The 14,945-nt window shown below is 48.2% G+C and overlaps 7 protein-coding genes across 7 annotated transcripts; 3 read left to right on the forward strand and 4 right to left on the reverse strand.

Moving 5' to 3' along the window:
- Positions 1–484: 484 nt before the first annotated feature.
- BDV37DRAFT_86510 (uncharacterized protein) lies at positions 485–2,247 on the reverse strand. Its single transcript, XM_032091361.1, has one exon. The coding sequence runs from the start codon at positions 1,983–1,985 to the stop codon at positions 669–671; it is 1,317 nt and encodes a 438-aa protein (XP_031943016.1). The 5' UTR covers positions 1,986–2,247; the 3' UTR covers positions 485–668.
- A 595-nt stretch (positions 2,248–2,842) lies between these two features.
- On the forward strand, positions 2,843–4,226 carry BDV37DRAFT_292908 (thioesterase family protein; the record flags this gene model as incomplete). Its single annotated transcript, XM_032089268.1, has 3 exons — positions 2,843–3,307; positions 3,367–3,898; positions 3,963–4,226. Exons 1-3 carry the CDS (start codon positions 3,189–3,191, stop codon positions 4,224–4,226), a joined length of 915 nt encoding a protein of 304 aa, XP_031943017.1. The 5' UTR covers positions 2,843–3,188.
- Positions 4,227–4,729: 503 nt separating this feature from the next.
- BDV37DRAFT_281534 (uncharacterized protein) lies at positions 4,730–5,542 on the reverse strand (the record flags this gene model as incomplete). The annotated part of the gene is made up of 2 exons (XM_032086831.1): positions 4,730–5,401; positions 5,465–5,542. The coding sequence occupies 2 exons, from the start codon at positions 5,540–5,542 to the stop codon at positions 4,730–4,732; spliced, it is 750 nt and encodes a 249-aa protein (XP_031943018.1).
- Positions 5,543–6,458: 916 nt separating this feature from the next.
- BDV37DRAFT_281535 (uncharacterized protein) lies at positions 6,459–7,302 on the forward strand (the record flags this gene model as incomplete). Its single annotated transcript, XM_032086832.1, has 4 exons — positions 6,459–6,494; positions 6,550–6,616; positions 6,683–7,174; positions 7,286–7,302. 4 exons carry the CDS (start codon positions 6,459–6,461, stop codon positions 7,300–7,302), a joined length of 612 nt encoding a protein of 203 aa, XP_031943019.1.
- Positions 7,303–7,643: 341 nt separating this feature from the next.
- On the reverse strand, positions 7,644–8,118 carry BDV37DRAFT_281536 (uncharacterized protein; the record flags this gene model as incomplete). The annotated part of the gene is made up of 2 exons (XM_032086833.1): positions 7,644–7,879; positions 7,935–8,118. 2 exons carry the CDS (start codon positions 8,116–8,118, stop codon positions 7,644–7,646), a joined length of 420 nt encoding a protein of 139 aa, XP_031943020.1.
- Positions 8,119–11,474: 3,356 nt separating this feature from the next.
- Positions 11,475–11,851, forward strand: BDV37DRAFT_281537 (CVNH domain-containing protein; the record flags this gene model as incomplete). The annotated part of the gene is made up of 2 exons (XM_032086834.1): positions 11,475–11,607; positions 11,661–11,851. The coding sequence occupies 2 exons, from the start codon at positions 11,475–11,477 to the stop codon at positions 11,849–11,851; spliced, it is 324 nt and encodes a 107-aa protein (XP_031943021.1).
- A 212-nt stretch (positions 11,852–12,063) lies between these two features.
- On the reverse strand, positions 12,064–14,864 carry BDV37DRAFT_86702 (uncharacterized protein). Its single transcript, XM_032091363.1, has one exon. It carries the CDS (start codon positions 14,590–14,592, stop codon positions 12,445–12,447), a length of 2,148 nt encoding a protein of 715 aa, XP_031943022.1. The 5' UTR covers positions 14,593–14,864; the 3' UTR covers positions 12,064–12,444.
- Positions 14,865–14,945: the final 81 nt, after the last annotated feature.

Consider the following 14,945-nt stretch of genomic DNA (forward strand, 5'->3'; position numbering starts at 1 on the left):
GATGCAACCGAAAGCGTGGCTGTCGAATTTGGGTAGTCTGATGAACTACGCAAGGGGGGAGTAGTTGCATGGTAATGTGACGTTGGCCCGAATGCTTAAACAATTAGGGCAAGTTGGGTGGATGACGTTTCCACGCAAGGGATATGCAGTTGGGTATATGCTTATGCATCGTGGATGAGCGGTATGGGGGTTGTTGGGTCGAGATAAACGGTTTGTGCTCAGTTGTTTGATATGTAGAGTATTTTTGTCTAGTATTGACATTGAATAATAGGACTCTCTATTTGCTGGATGAAAATGCATAGCCAAGTTTGCTTTGTGCAGAGTGATTCACAATTTTGTAACAGGAAAACGGAAGACAGAATATGCGATGCCAAGTGTGCCAATTTATATGCAAGGGGGTATCTCGGGCAGTCTAATGCAATCTGATGCGCAATGACAACGCTACCAAGGGTAGGGATGATGAGATAGCGAGGAAAGGCGGAACAAGAAATCGAGGTATATCAATGCATGCAATGCCGCCCAAACTAAATGAATAAAACGAGAAAGATATAAAGGGAGTTTAAGAGAAGGGCGGTGTCGTAAGGATAAACAGAGACGAGAACTATACCGCTGGGTGCGCCTTAGCAAAAGATAAAAAGATAAAAAAAAAAAATTGCTCCGTATGCGTTTCACATCTTCTGAGGTTCGTCATTGTCTTCTCTCATTCTCGTAAATGCTTTGGTTAGAGCCGTTCCAATTTCGCTGAATAGATCGCGCATGATGGACTCGGATTTCATCGCCGCGGGACCCTGGGCCAAAACGGGATCCTTGAAAAGTGGTGCAACTCGCTCCCAGAGTTTGCCAAAAGTGTTCTCGACGGAGCTGTCTACGGCTTTTATGTCGTTCACTGCGGATTCCTGATTTAGAGTTACGGTGCCCGATGGATGGCTGGGCTCGTCTTGGCGTAGACGGCGAGCGGGATGATCACGGGCTGCATCGCCGTCGTCATCGTCATCACGAGGTCGTTTGTTGCTAGTCTGAGTATTGTGAGATGTCTCAGGGACAGCACCTGGAGAAGCCTGAGTTTGAACCGCGCTATTGGTTAATGGAGGGAGTTTCGGTCTCTCTTGTTGCTCCGTAGGTTGCCCTCTGTAGGAGGGAGTGTTCGACGGTGCGAGATGGATACCACGAGGAGCGCCCGCCCGCTGACGGTACATAGAGATCTCGTTGAGCACCGGTGACTGGCTCGGAGATTGGGAATGAGACAATGACTGGTGACTGGAGAAGGGAGGGCACCAGCTCAATGAAGGAATGCCGAATTTCGTTGGTAAAGGGTCCATCTCTGCGGGTGGCGGAAGACTTTCCACCCAATTTGAAACCCGAGTGTACTTTATCAGTTGTTGAACTGATACCCGAAGTGGCGGGGCTTCTTCGGGTTTCTCGGCCGCTTTCAGAGCGACTTCATGGCGCACAGGCCGTCCCAACTTTTTATCACATGAGCCCATCCAGGAATCAATGTCCTCTGCGACGTCGCTGTGTATGTCACACTCCGGAATCTGATTGTATTTGTAAGCGGCCCAGTATGCCTTGCGTTTCGTGATATAACCGATAATGCGTCGTCGACATGACTGCCATGAGTATCGGCGGCCAGTTTGCTCCTGTAGTGCCGTGGAGATTCGAATCCAGAAACTTTTGGGGTAGTGACCTAGTTCGTAATGGTCCATCATACTTCTACACAAACTGATCAGGCATTGTTGCTCGTTAACCGTCAGTTGAATCCCCCGGCCGGAGTGTTCAACTGCGACATCGTTGTAGAGTAGACCGGAAGCGAGTTTGGATTCCGTTGGGGTGGAAGGGTGATCGGTTATTCTCGCGGGGATGTTGAACGATGGATCTGTTAACAATCGCCGCTGTGAATCTGTCTTGCTTATTCCATGATGGTCACGCAGGTGTCTCCAAAGCGATTCTGACGAAGCCGACTCTTCTAAGGATTGTACCATGGCCATGACTTCTTTTGCAAAAACCCTTCACGGTCCTCCTCCTCTTGAGATCGTAGGACGGAGAGAAAGACATTGCCGGAGGATCGGAGAAGAAAATAATCAATCTTTCGCCCCCGAAAAGTTCGCGCCGCGCCCGTGTCCCGCCACGTGATCGTTGGGCAGCGAATTAGTATGGAGGGATCCTCAGCCTCCTATTTTTTCTCCTGATCTTTGGACCGGAGTGGGAATGTAAGTCTGCCTAAACGAGCCGATCGAACCTGATCTGCCGATAAGTTATATTAGTTGTTATTATTAGTTGTATTAGTTGTATTAGTTGTATGACTTTTCTTCCAACCGAAGCTGTGGACGGCGGGTTTCCTGTTCTTTTGTTCACCGCCGCGGGCGAGAAATTAGTAACATACCAATATTACCCGATCAGGGTTGGGGGAGGAAGAATTATTAATTACCGGTACATGGTAACTACCGTACTTTGGGTGTTCCATGTCTGCTTCAACGTCTAATCTTGGGCACAATCCGAATGATTTGACGAACCTTCTTCTCGTCAAGGGATCCCAATTTGAAAGGATACATGGGAATTCTGCGTCTCCTCCGCTTTCATTCCCGATTAGGAAGCCGAAGTCTGAGGGGGGCGACTCGACTCGTTGCATCATTGATTCTCCATTCGTTCAGGGGCTGCGCAGGCGAAGAAACCATTGTACACTACCTCGGCTGTGCTCAATAAAATATCTACTTCCATCTGACCAGTACTTTGCACATCCCCATTGTCTTCCATTCGGGTTACTCGGAAAATAATAATAGACGAGATATACTCCTGGGTTAGGGGTTACATTCTTCATCGTGCCGCGTTCGGCAATATCAAGGATCACCCCTACTAAACTAGGATACGAGAGGATCGATGTCTCGCTGTCGACAACGCTACTCGCTTCGTCTCAGTCAGGGTGATCTGTTGCCAACTGTCCACGGGTCAATGATTTCTCTTAGTAGTATTCGTTGCTGCTGATCGCTGCAATTTGGCCAAAAGCACAGAAAACCCACGCCTCGGCAACTTTCTGTGTCACTGCATCGTTCAATGATTGCGACACTACATATGCAGCTAGAATCCCAGTGGGCTTGTCCCTGATCCGAAGGCGTGGACACTTTCATAGCACCCGTATTCAATTGAACTCTCCCTCCCTGAATACCCCCGCCTGAACTGTTGACCGATCGGAAATGGCGTCTCATCCCATATCCGCCTCCCCCTTGTTGCAGGCGGTGTCATCCATAGCTCTTGAGAAAGGTACACGAGACCGATTCGTGGCAAATATCTCTCCGGATTGGTGTACACAACAGTATGTTCGACAACGTGGTAGCGAGCTAACCAGTCGAGTAACAAGACTGACTAGAGCAGCTCTGTACTGGGTGGCTACCTGAATGCATTGATGCTTTCCGCCGCCCAAAAGTTGAACGCCCTTGAGTTTGGAGAAGAACGGTTCCCCGATCCCATCCATGTCTTCGTGCAGTTTCTGCACATGGTCCCGCCTGGACAGGTGGTGGTGACCTGCAAACACCTCCGGGTCTCTTCCCGGCAGTGCGTGGTAAGGGTAGAAGTAGCAAGACCCGCAGCCTCAGGAAAACCAAGTTCTCCTGCTACCGTGGGTATTGTTACGTGCGCCAACATCTCGAAAGAGGAAGGCCTTACGCAACACAGTAAGCCGGCTTTCGCTGTCCCACTTCCAGACCGACATACCGAGTGTGTCAAGATTGATGATCCCGTGGTCGATTCAACTCCAGTGACGAGTAAACTGAACTGGGTTTCACCAAAAGCAGCCAATGGCCTTTGGGGACACCGTGTTGGGGGTCATCACCGCGAGGTATGGGTGTCATTCCGTGATGGCTCTAATATCTCCGACCATCTTCATCTGGCTTTGTTGTCAGACATGGTAAGCGGCCGCGCACCCTCCATATCGAACGTATATAACTGGCAGTATCTGACGGTTGAGGTAGCCCTTGCAACCTGCTGCAACGCACCAAGCAGGGTTCTACTTCAAGTATGCGTTATCCACGCTGTGTATGACAGTGGAATTCAAAAAGCGTCCAGATCCATCTACGCAGTGGGTCATGATTCGATCAAACTCGCATTTGGTTGCCAATGGCCGGTACGACGTCAACATCCAGATTCTCGATGAAGAAGGTAATATCCTCGCGTTGAGTAACCATGTAGTATATGTTTCGGAGCTTCGAGCCCGTGCCAAGGGAGCCAAAATATGATCGTGTACTTGTTCGAAAGTATATAACACCCCTTCCTCCAATCTGTGGCAGCAAGATTCAAACCAGAAGGCTAGCCGACCGTTTAAAGAATGTAGAGTTCCAATTCATTGCTGTGTGGATTGGTTCAATTAGGTAGTGACCGACAAGGTAAGTCAAGAACCAGCCGCTTATGACAGAAACTCATTTATTTTGGTTTTAATTTTATCCTGAGGTTAGCATTATCTACATATCTTTTGGTGTGTATCTCTCAACCGAATCCAATAGCGATGACTGGAATGGAAAATTTGATTCTTCTTACTCATAGTTCCTGTCTGAGACATGTCAGCCAGTGCGACAATCGTACAAACCGTATGTCTTACTTACACCAGATTGATTCCACCAGACTTTTTATGTATTGGGAAAACATGTAGAATGTAAAGGGATATCCAGATCACGACTTCGTCGAACTGGTGCACATAACCTCTATCAACAAGGGCTGATGGTAGAGCATATAGGAAGAGAACCTAAACTGCTCCGCGATAAATATCGTCCATGCTGCCACCTTCGAAGTAACTATCAATTATATATGATGGATCCTCATCCATCCCAGCAGGGTAACAGGCTCCATTGTCATGACCCTGAATACCACGTGCACGAGTCGATACAGCTTTGGATCCCAAGACACTAGGTTCTTCCTCCTTTTTGGGAGTTATGGGAGAAAAGAGACCAGCCATGTTGTGCTCAACTATTTCCTTTTTAACCTTGATGCTAGGAGAGTCAACAACTTTGACATCGTCGTCCCCGCTGTCAGAAGGATCACCAGGAATCTCAGGTTTAATCTTCGACTCTTCCTCTGTGTCGGCATCGTCAACATAGATAGCATCCATGACAGACCTACCAGGCTTAGTCTTTCGCTTGGTTGGGGTCTGGGTGTGGCGATAATTCCTGCTCCTGCTGGATGACGGGGTGCTCTTGGTGATACCGCCTCGTGGGCCTCGAGGAGTTCTAGGGGTGGAGGCGGAGCTTCCACCAGACGCATGGTTGCGCCCTGCATAGCGGGGGATATCGGTGATGCCACGGCTGTGGGCTTCGTCTCTCAGCTCGTCTGCTATCTTGCGATAGCGGCGGAATCGCCCCTCAATCGAGTCGTATGTCGCTCCTTGTCCGAAAACGAGTGCCATGACGTGGTAGTCAAGCTGTTTTTGGAAGTTAGTACTTGGGGTGCAGTGGAGTCGTATTAGGAAGAGGACGAGGGATACCTTGAGATCTGGGTGGGCTGCAAGTATAGATGCAATGAGACGGTCGGTGCTCTCATGGTTCTCCCAGTTCACCACCATGCTGATGAGATATTTTAAGTGATGTGGGAGGTGGGGTTGATGATGAAGATTAGAGGTTGGCCCCAGAGGAGAATGAAGGTAGGTAGATTGGATTTGCGTAGGGTCCAGGCGATTCTTCATACATGAAAAATCAACGTTGCTTGGTTGTGGACAAGACGGAAGCTTTAGTCGAGAATACTTGAAGTGGAGGAAGAACTGTTCAGCTTACTTAAATTTTGTAGACAACTCTTGAAATGAAGAGAAGGCCCCTAGAAGTCCTTTCTTTCTAGAGAGGTCTGTCCTTTCAACCAGAATGATCACAAGGACGAATAGTGAATTATCGCTTCCACAGACTAGTCCAATAGAGGGCATGCAGTACTGCAAAGATTCTCGAAGCTCTGGGAAAGATTTGTCAAAGGGACGTTGGTGAAGGAATGGCAACGGCTGTGTCTGATTAAAGATAGCCAATGGCAAGACCCAGAGTAAGAAAAAAAGGGATATTCAAGCAAGTAAATGCTGCGGGCTTCTCAGAAACGCCGAGCTGAATCCACAAGTCACTTCTCTCGGCCGTGGATTTGGATGGTATGACAGTATTGGTCAAAGCATTGAAGATACTTGGAGGCCGAATCATCAGATACGTCAGCAGTCCTTCACTGACCAGGGCTCAATCCCACTCAGAAACAGGAAAGCCGTCTCATCAAGTTGCTCATTCACTTACAGGTCACTGAGCCTCGTCACTATACCTGACCTTGCTTCTCTCTGCCCTCTTGCACTCTTCTGTTACTCTTCTTTTACAGCTCCTCTCTCACATTTCCTTCTTCTACTCCTCTACTAGTACCCAGCCCTTCTCACCCAAGCACAAACTTATGCCCTACGCTCGACCTCACAACTCAGCTCACATACCCAACTTCGAAGCAATCTCTATTAAGGCATCAAAATGCCCATGCGTTGGACTCCCGAAAATGACCAGCTTGTAAGACCACCCTACCAACAGCTTCGAGACCCAAGAAAAGACTTAACAATCACAGCTTCTCCTGAAGATCCTGGAAACTCATGATCTATCCGTCGATACCAAAAAGGTCGCTGAAGCCTGGCGTAAGTTCTCACGCAACCCTCAACAGCATCGATAACATGTATACTAAAAGCGCAAAATTTGAATAGCCGGCACAGACTCCAACAACCGACCCACCCCCCGAGCCATCACCGAACGTCTGGTCAAAATGCGCCAAATGGTGAAGGCAGCCAACAACGGCACCGATGGCCACTTCAGCATCGGAAGGGGAGCCGGTACCAACCCTAGCAGTGCCACGGCGACTCCCCGTAAGAGAGGCAAGAATGCGATGGCCGTTCCTAAGACTCCGACTTCTGGCAAGTGTAGGAATGGCTCTAGGTCTGATAACGCTTTCGGTGATGATGGGGATGTGCTTGTTAAGCAGGAAGGCGAAGTGATCCCGGGAACAGAGGCGCTCAGGCTTGCTTCTGCTGGCGTGAAACAGGAGCACGTCGATGTTCCGCTCAAGGCCGAGCCAGTGGATGATCATGATGTTTTTTTGGATGATGAGTCTCCTTCGAAGCGTGTCCGTAGGGCCAGCGTTCTTCCTCCTGGTATGGTTAGTACCTATGGCGAGGAGGATAGCCAGTCTGAGGTGGACAGTGAGATTTCGGAGTATTTCCCGGAAGGATCGACTAAGGTGGAGGAGGATCTCTTGATGGCTTGATCTTCTGACGGATTTGTTTCCATCCTTACGGGTGCTCAATGCGTAGCCGAGATTCCTGGTTGATTGTTTTGCGGATCAAGCACGGGAGTTGAATCATTTACGGGGGTTGGCAGTTACAGTACTCCAATTATCACGGGAATGTTAAACATTGCTTAGTTCTACGTCCACCATGCATGTGTAGAAATTGCAGCCATAAAACTGCAAAAGTCGTAGCCTACCAAAAAAGCGGAGAAAAGAAAGAGAACAAGTAGGCACATAATCTGGAATATCCTTCGATTTCAACAGAACAAACTACTAAGAGATGCCATCATAGTTCAAACTACCCATCCGCTAACCATTCAGGATCAATGGTCGCGTCCATATTCCCAGATATCCATGAGATGGTCAGGAAGTCATCCACAGCCCTAAGCAGAGTCATTCTCAACGACGGCTTTATGCTTCTTGGTAGGGGAGCCCGTTGCACCTCGCTTTGCCGGTCTTCCTCTTTTGGGCTTCGTGGGAGACAGATCGGAAGCACTGCCTTCTCCCTGCTGAGCAGAGCCAGGAGATGTGCCCGCAGCAGTGCCTTCCACGGGAGAGCCATTACGGACTTTGTCCTTGATACGCTGAACTCTATGCTGAATGGCACTGGCTGTGCAGCCTGCATTTTGGTTTAGTTCTTGTGTTCTTGGACAGGTTGGGGAAGTATGACATACCTTCACCCATAAATTCGGCTAAGGCTTTGTAATCGAGCTTGGCATTATTGAGAGTGATGATGCCGACCAGCAGCTGTATATAACGTTTGATTAGTCTCCTCAAAAGCTTCTTACGGAGATAGGGATGGGAAATCGGTGGGTTCACTTTGGCATCAGCCTGCGGATCAGTCCAATTTATGGGCATTTTGATTGAGAGTAAGCACTAAGGCTACTTTGATCAGAGTAGATAGTAGGTCTAAGTCGTTGCTTGGTTGTTGCTTTGTACGTGAGGATGTAGTCGGACGGTATAGGTGATGCAATAGTGAGGAGGGAACTAGAGGTAGAATAGAGGGTGTTGTAGAAAAAGAGAGGTGAACAGAGTCAACAGACAGGTTGTGAGGAGAGAATGAAGGGGCTCGTTTATTCACTCAGTCAGAGGGAAGTACTGCTGTTACTCAAGTTGCCTGGGGGATTACAACAAGCAGTCGCTCGATGTTATTGTGGAAATTCAGAGGACCGATTTGTCCTGGTATCTTCTGGATTTATGTTATTCTTGTCCCAAACACTGCCCGGAGAATTCCAGCATCTCACTGTCAGAGAGGGTTAAGGTCAATGTAACTAAACTAATAGAATCTATTGACAATGATATCCATATATGTAAGTCCAATGATCTATGAAGATTGTATAAATTCAGGCCAAAGTAGCAAAATTGTGTAGACGAATCCAGCAAATTGCTAGACTACTCACTGCCATCAACTATATAGACAGCTTCTTTCTACCTTCACTGTTCAAGGAGGCTAGGGCATGTTGGAGGCGAATTAGCTGCATATCGAAGATATAACTTCCTTTCCTTATTTAACATTGTTGAATCATATCATGCCATTTTAACACTAATAAGAACCAGCAAGGTGATTACCACGAGATCCACCCACCAGTATATTCCAGATAGGGTGTTCATGAAGCTTCAAGTGTGCACTTTATACATCGAACTTGCTTTATTGTAGAAATAAGCTTTTCATGGAGACCTACTGTTTATGAGCTACTATTCAATTCATATGCACAAGAAGCTGCTTTGAACAAGAGAGAATTTTAATTACGTGTAGACTCAATACCACCATAGGTTGGTACAATTCACCACTGGCAGAAACGCCCCAGACATCACAGACACTACAGACACTACAGATGCCACAGATGCCACAGATACATAAAGCAATATCGGCGTGTGGTCGCCATAAGATTTCCTAAAGAGACTTGCTGCATGAGACAAAGGCCTCGATTGGCCAAGCTACCAGCAATGTCGAGATTGTCAAGTGCAGCGCTTAATGCATCAATCCACAGTACGTCTTTATCCTTGGATACAACGGACTCTATCCACATGGTAGACATAGGGTTAGTCTTTCGCTTCCGACACACTAGTGTTCCATTATTTGCTTCCTCGGCAATGGCCATCAAAAAGCCAAAGCCTACACTAGGCTATACAGCGTAACCCAGCATGCAGACGGGAGCGTAAACGATCTAGCCGAGCTGCCAGGGCTACTGTGTACCAACTACCCCGCCAATCTTACCTACGTAGATCACAACCCCGCCAAAGATCGTCATGTCTCAATGGAGACCAATGACTCGAGCAAATCAGACATAAATTCTGCTATTGATACGTCGCGTTTCATTCCGCGTTGCACTATTTTAGGAGATAGCACCCATTGAGTTGTCAAGTCTCCAAGAGAAAAGGCTCCTTGCGTTACGTATGTTCTACCACAACAATACATGCAGCTGAGCGGCTGCCTGTCCGCCAGCCACACGACCGCTTGGACGCAATACCTGCAATTGAAACGAGATGATGCATTTCACACTCCAAGCAGCTACTTACAGCCAGTAATTCAATTTCTGGGTGCAGAATGAGGCTAAAGTCGACCTGTCAGCGTCTACGCGAAGTATATCTTGTGTCAATTAAACCTGATTATGAATTTACCAGTACTTTCTTGTTCTAACATTTATGCTACAATGCTCTCGAGTCCTCATCTCATGGGTCCAGAATGTACGGAACACTACTGTTGCAGAGCATCCTCTGGAGTGGCAACGCAGCGTTTACGAGAAAGCACACGTAGAACTCCACTTCAAACCAAATGAGAGTACCAGTACTTATATTAGGTACTAGCCTATCAGAAAGTGCCTCATACCGCCAAAATTCCCAGAGTAGGAGGGGGAGGAGTGTACTAAATGTCCATAGCGGCAAGTGGGTGCTTTCCATAGGATCTCCCAGATGCAGAGGATCGATGTTTCAGAAATTAGAATGCATCGCGTACATAGCGCCCGAGAATTGCGGTGAAAAAAACAAAACTAGCCAGTTAGAATCTTTAGGTACGGTGGACAATATTTGGGCCATGGAGATGCGCTAACGGCTTTGCAACAGACTACTCCGTAGCCTGATCGTTTATCGAAAGGCCACTGTTACAGAGCTACATAGTACAGGACATACGGAGTACCCAATTGCGACACAGGGTTATATTTAGTGGCGCTATAGGGCACTACGAGGTATCCCAAGTGGGTCCGGCGGGTTTGGTCAATAACTTGAGGGCTGACTGTGAAGTCGGTGAGAAGTCTGAAACGGGAGGGGCAAAAGGATAACAGCAGAAGATGAGGGAAAGAAAAAGAAAAGGAGATCTTCAGAAACCTCGCAAAAATGGGCACATCACACCACTTCAGCCGAAGGCGACTTTCAGGGATTGAATTTGTTTCCCCAAAAAGGAAAGTCAGCGCTTCCCGAACGTAGGGCTAAATTTTAGATAAAATTGCAATATCAGACAAGGATCGCGCTGCTGTCCACCCGCGAGAAAGCAAATTGACTAGCCTTATACCCCTCACTCCATTATCGATACGGAGGACATCTTGTAGCTCTTGGTTGCAGGTCATTTATCGGTTACAAGCACCATGATCTGGTACATCTCCGAATGTGACTTTCCCCACGTAGCGAAAAAGAAACCCGGGATGCTTATCGATGACAAGCACATCCATGAAGTAAAGGGCCAAAGAGACTGAATTAATTGCCGCAGATCAAACAAGCGAGGTATAATGCAGGTCTCGCAGCAATCGGCCTCCAACAGCTGATCACTACCCCTCCAAGGTCCACTACTGAAGTGTCTGCCAAGAGACCCCATCTAGTTGCACTAGGTGGGGGAGCCTCTCACCATTTTTTGAGGAGCCAATCTGATACGGGTTCCTCGTACGGCAAGGATCCATCGTACCAGTTGCCTAGGGAAATAGGAGAAGGGTACCGTGGGAAAGGGTCAGAACTAATCCTGTTGGAGTCCAGCAAAGTCAAATCGGTATCTCAGCTCCCCACCGACGTCAATCATGCGCCAATTCAACAAATGATTGGAAGCCATGTGTAATAGTGTATACTCCGGAGTAGCTTTGAAGACGTTGACATATGGGGGAGCCCGTGGCAGACGTAGATATAAATACCAGCGGCATCTCTTTCTCAATCCTTTTTTCAGTCTTCTTCCATAATTCACCATAACATAACCACCATACATCTCCTTGACAACCAATTCCTTAGCCAGCATGGATTTCCAAAGCAGTGCTCGAAACATTCGTGTGGAGGGAAAGAATGCCCTGGTTGCTGAGCTTCGATGCGAAAACGGTGAATGGCGCGAGGCCAGAGTGAATCTGGATGAGCATCTCGGCAACGAAAATGGTACTCTCCTGACATCTGCCAACATGAATGACTAGCTCTAAATTGTATCATAGGCCACTTTCAATGGGGTGGTCGGAACTTCTCCGGCTCTGCCGAAGACGTCCATTTCGCGATCGAGGGTGGTGCCAATGTCCCTGTGCTCCGCGCCATGTTGCGCGATGTGAATGGCAACTATCAACCGCGCGATGTCAACCTTGGCGAGCGTGTCTCGAATGATAACGGATACTTTAAGTTCCAGTACTGATAGTGTGTGTGCGGGGTGACCTTGAGTGAGAGGGCGTTGCTAACGAGGCTGTAGTGATTATGATATCATTTGACGATGGCTGGAAGGGCGCCTGCGAGGCGCATTCTGCTCTAGCATATAGCTACAAAGCATCATTACGGTTCATAAATACTTGTTGTATCTAGCAGAGCTCTTCGATATATGTGATACCTTTGAACGCAAGCCACTCCTGGAATCATGTCTCTACCGCAAGAGCCATGTATCAAGTAGAATCATTAAAGGCACTTGAGTGCCCTGAATACACTACAAAGGCCACTGCCAGCAAGGTAATAAATGAAAACTGCCAGCCCATACACCTCCATATCGCCATCCGTATCAGAACAACCTGTAACTCTAACCCGAACTCCTTGAAAGCATCACAGACCCCCGGGTGTATCACATGGTAAAGAAAGCCTGGGCATGAAAAACAATACCGACAGAAGCACAAAGCAAGGAGCAGGGAACCGACAATGGAAAGCACTCCATGGCAACTTCTTGACAGCAAACTCGCGCAATGCAGTATATATATAGACAAACAAACAGATGGGGAAAAATGGAAAGGACCGAGTCGCCTTTTACCATGCGTGGGTGGTATCTCCCGCATCCATATCATATCCGTTCCAATCTTCATCACCACTGGCCTCGTCATCAAGAAAATCTTCCTCATTGAATTGCGTCTCACTTGGACGTTGATTGTCGATGCGAACCATGACCACGTCACACATACCTTGTACAGCTAGCGGCTTTTTGTTATCGTCACTGTCAGGCGTTGCACGGTGGGATGCGCTCAAATCAGCATCATCCTCAACCTCAGAAAGCTTCTGTTGAGCAAGGCGGGCGCTTTTTCGTTTCGAGGGTGTCGAAAATCCACTACCGTGAGGATCTGGCTGAGAAGTAGTATTATCTTCGCCTATGCTAGCAGTCGAGCTACCAGGTAGTGGCGGCCGAGAAGCAGGAGGAATAGTGCTAAGTGTGGTATCTGGAAGTGCACTGCGCCTTAAGAAGACCTTCTCGAGCTTGCCAATCCATTTTTCTCGAAAAGATGCACGATCGCGCCACCCAATCTTGAGAATCGCGCTGATCACTAAGCGGCGCAAGTTCCGTAATTCATGAGCCGCGTCAAGAAGAGATGTAAAGAATACATCCGCTGTCGTATCGTCCCACTTGCGTAGCTGTATCAACTCAATTTCTCGCAGAGTTGATGGCCATGTTGGGACCTCTGAGCTATTAAGAAGCTCGCTGAAATGAGGTTCGACGTCATGGTAACTAGACAAGTCATGTATTGAGATGTCCATCTTAAACTTTTCAAGACATCGACAAGACTGCGCCAGGCCTACTATGAAAGACAGGCTCAAATGGCGATTGTGACTTAGAGCCAAGTCCCGAAGGTGCTGGCCATGGGATGCAAGAAATGCACTCAGGTTTGCTGTAGTTACTTCATCGCAGTTGTTTATCGTGAGCGACGTCAAGTTTGGAGGTAGGTTGGGCAAAAGATGCTCATTCACAATCGAGCACTCTAGAAATTCTAAGCGAAGTAGTTCTGGGAGTTCTTTTAGCGCTGTCGCAAGAACAACTTCCCTCTCGTTTGACACATCAGCAGGGTCGTCCACGTCAGAATCTTCTGAGGCAATATGCAGCAACCTGAGCTCCCGTAAGCCACTGAATGAAGCTTGAAGGTGTTTTTCCATCATGTACGGAAGTAGCGCCTTTGTTTCCATGAAGCGGCTGTTCCAATCCCAGCTGCGCAGGCGGATCGAGCTTGATATGAGCGACGTAAAAAGACTTTCAGGATAAGCCCATTTCGTCCTCTGCCAGAGAGGGAGACCGACAATATAGTCGTCACTATGATAGAGCCGTAACGTTTTCAGCTGAGGTGCTCTCTCTATCAACATTGGCAGTTCAAAATATCCCAAAGTCGGGCCACTTTTGTATGATAGAAGGATTTCTGCATCGATGTGTAACTCTCTAATCTTGTTAACGTAGTTCGTCGAAAGAGACTCCTGCGGTTTGGATAACAAGTTGAGCAGGCCGTGCGCTTTGGCGGGTGGTATCAGAGGGGGACAGTAGTATAGAGCAGCCATCGCAGGCTCGTGGAAAGTGCGACAAAGCAGAGAGACATTCACAAGCCATTGTACTGAGCTATTTCTGGTTGCAGTTTTCTCATCCACTAGGGGATATGCAGCGCTATAGAATATATCGAACAGTATGTGGTAAGGAAGGTTCTGCCAAGGGGGGATGACACCCGAGCTCACGGGCGGGCTAATATCCTCCTCCACTTTCCTTCGTTTATTGAGAGGCCTACCCAATTCCAAGCGCTTTTTATTGGAGGCTCTCTTCGACCGCTGAGTTTGAGATCTCGTTTCCACAGTCCGTTTACGTCGGGGCCTATTTAAATTGCGGTGACTCGTTGGTTCGGTACGCGGATACGTTCGAGTCGAGGCTTCAACGGGCACTGAGGTCTCCGGTTCCTCATCGCTTGCACCCCCTTCAAAATTGTCGTCCGTGGATTCTTCGCGATATGATACGGGCATGCGATTCAGGTCGCGTGGGCGCAAGGAAAGAGAGAGACGTCTAGATTGTTCCTCGTCGGAATCGGGGTCTTCATCAAGTCGATCTTCTGAGCTGCTTTCTTCGTGGTACGATTGAACTTGCGTGCGGCTGGAGCGAACAGGACGAGACTGCTGGAACGGCCGACGGTGAGATGAGCCTATATAAGGAGCCATAGCGAGTGGGCTGGTTCGCCCTACGAACAATGAGGGGCGAAACAGAGAGGTACTATATGGCACATGATCTGCGAATGCGACAGCGCTCGACCGAGGGCTCGAAGGGAGGTATTAGTAGATTAAAGCCTACTGCAGTTCGAGGCTCGACATCGGAACAAAGAACAAAGAATAAAGGCGACCGTACGATGCAGGTGAAGGAAGCTGAAGATTGATGCAATCAGTGGAGCGTGAATGCTGGTCTGGAAGGGGTGGAGTTCATGGGCAGGTTTATCGATAAGAAAATCGAATCTGTCATTGAATGATGATGACTCGGGATTGAATTGCCTGATCGCCCAGGCGCGGTGAAGTAGCCT

Source organism: Aspergillus pseudonomiae (assembly GCF_009193645.1).
Source record: "Aspergillus pseudonomiae strain CBS 119388 unplaced genomic scaffold BDV37scaffold_21, whole genome shotgun sequence".
NCBI classification, from domain to species: Eukaryota; Fungi; Ascomycota; class Eurotiomycetes; order Eurotiales; family Aspergillaceae; genus Aspergillus; species Aspergillus pseudonomiae.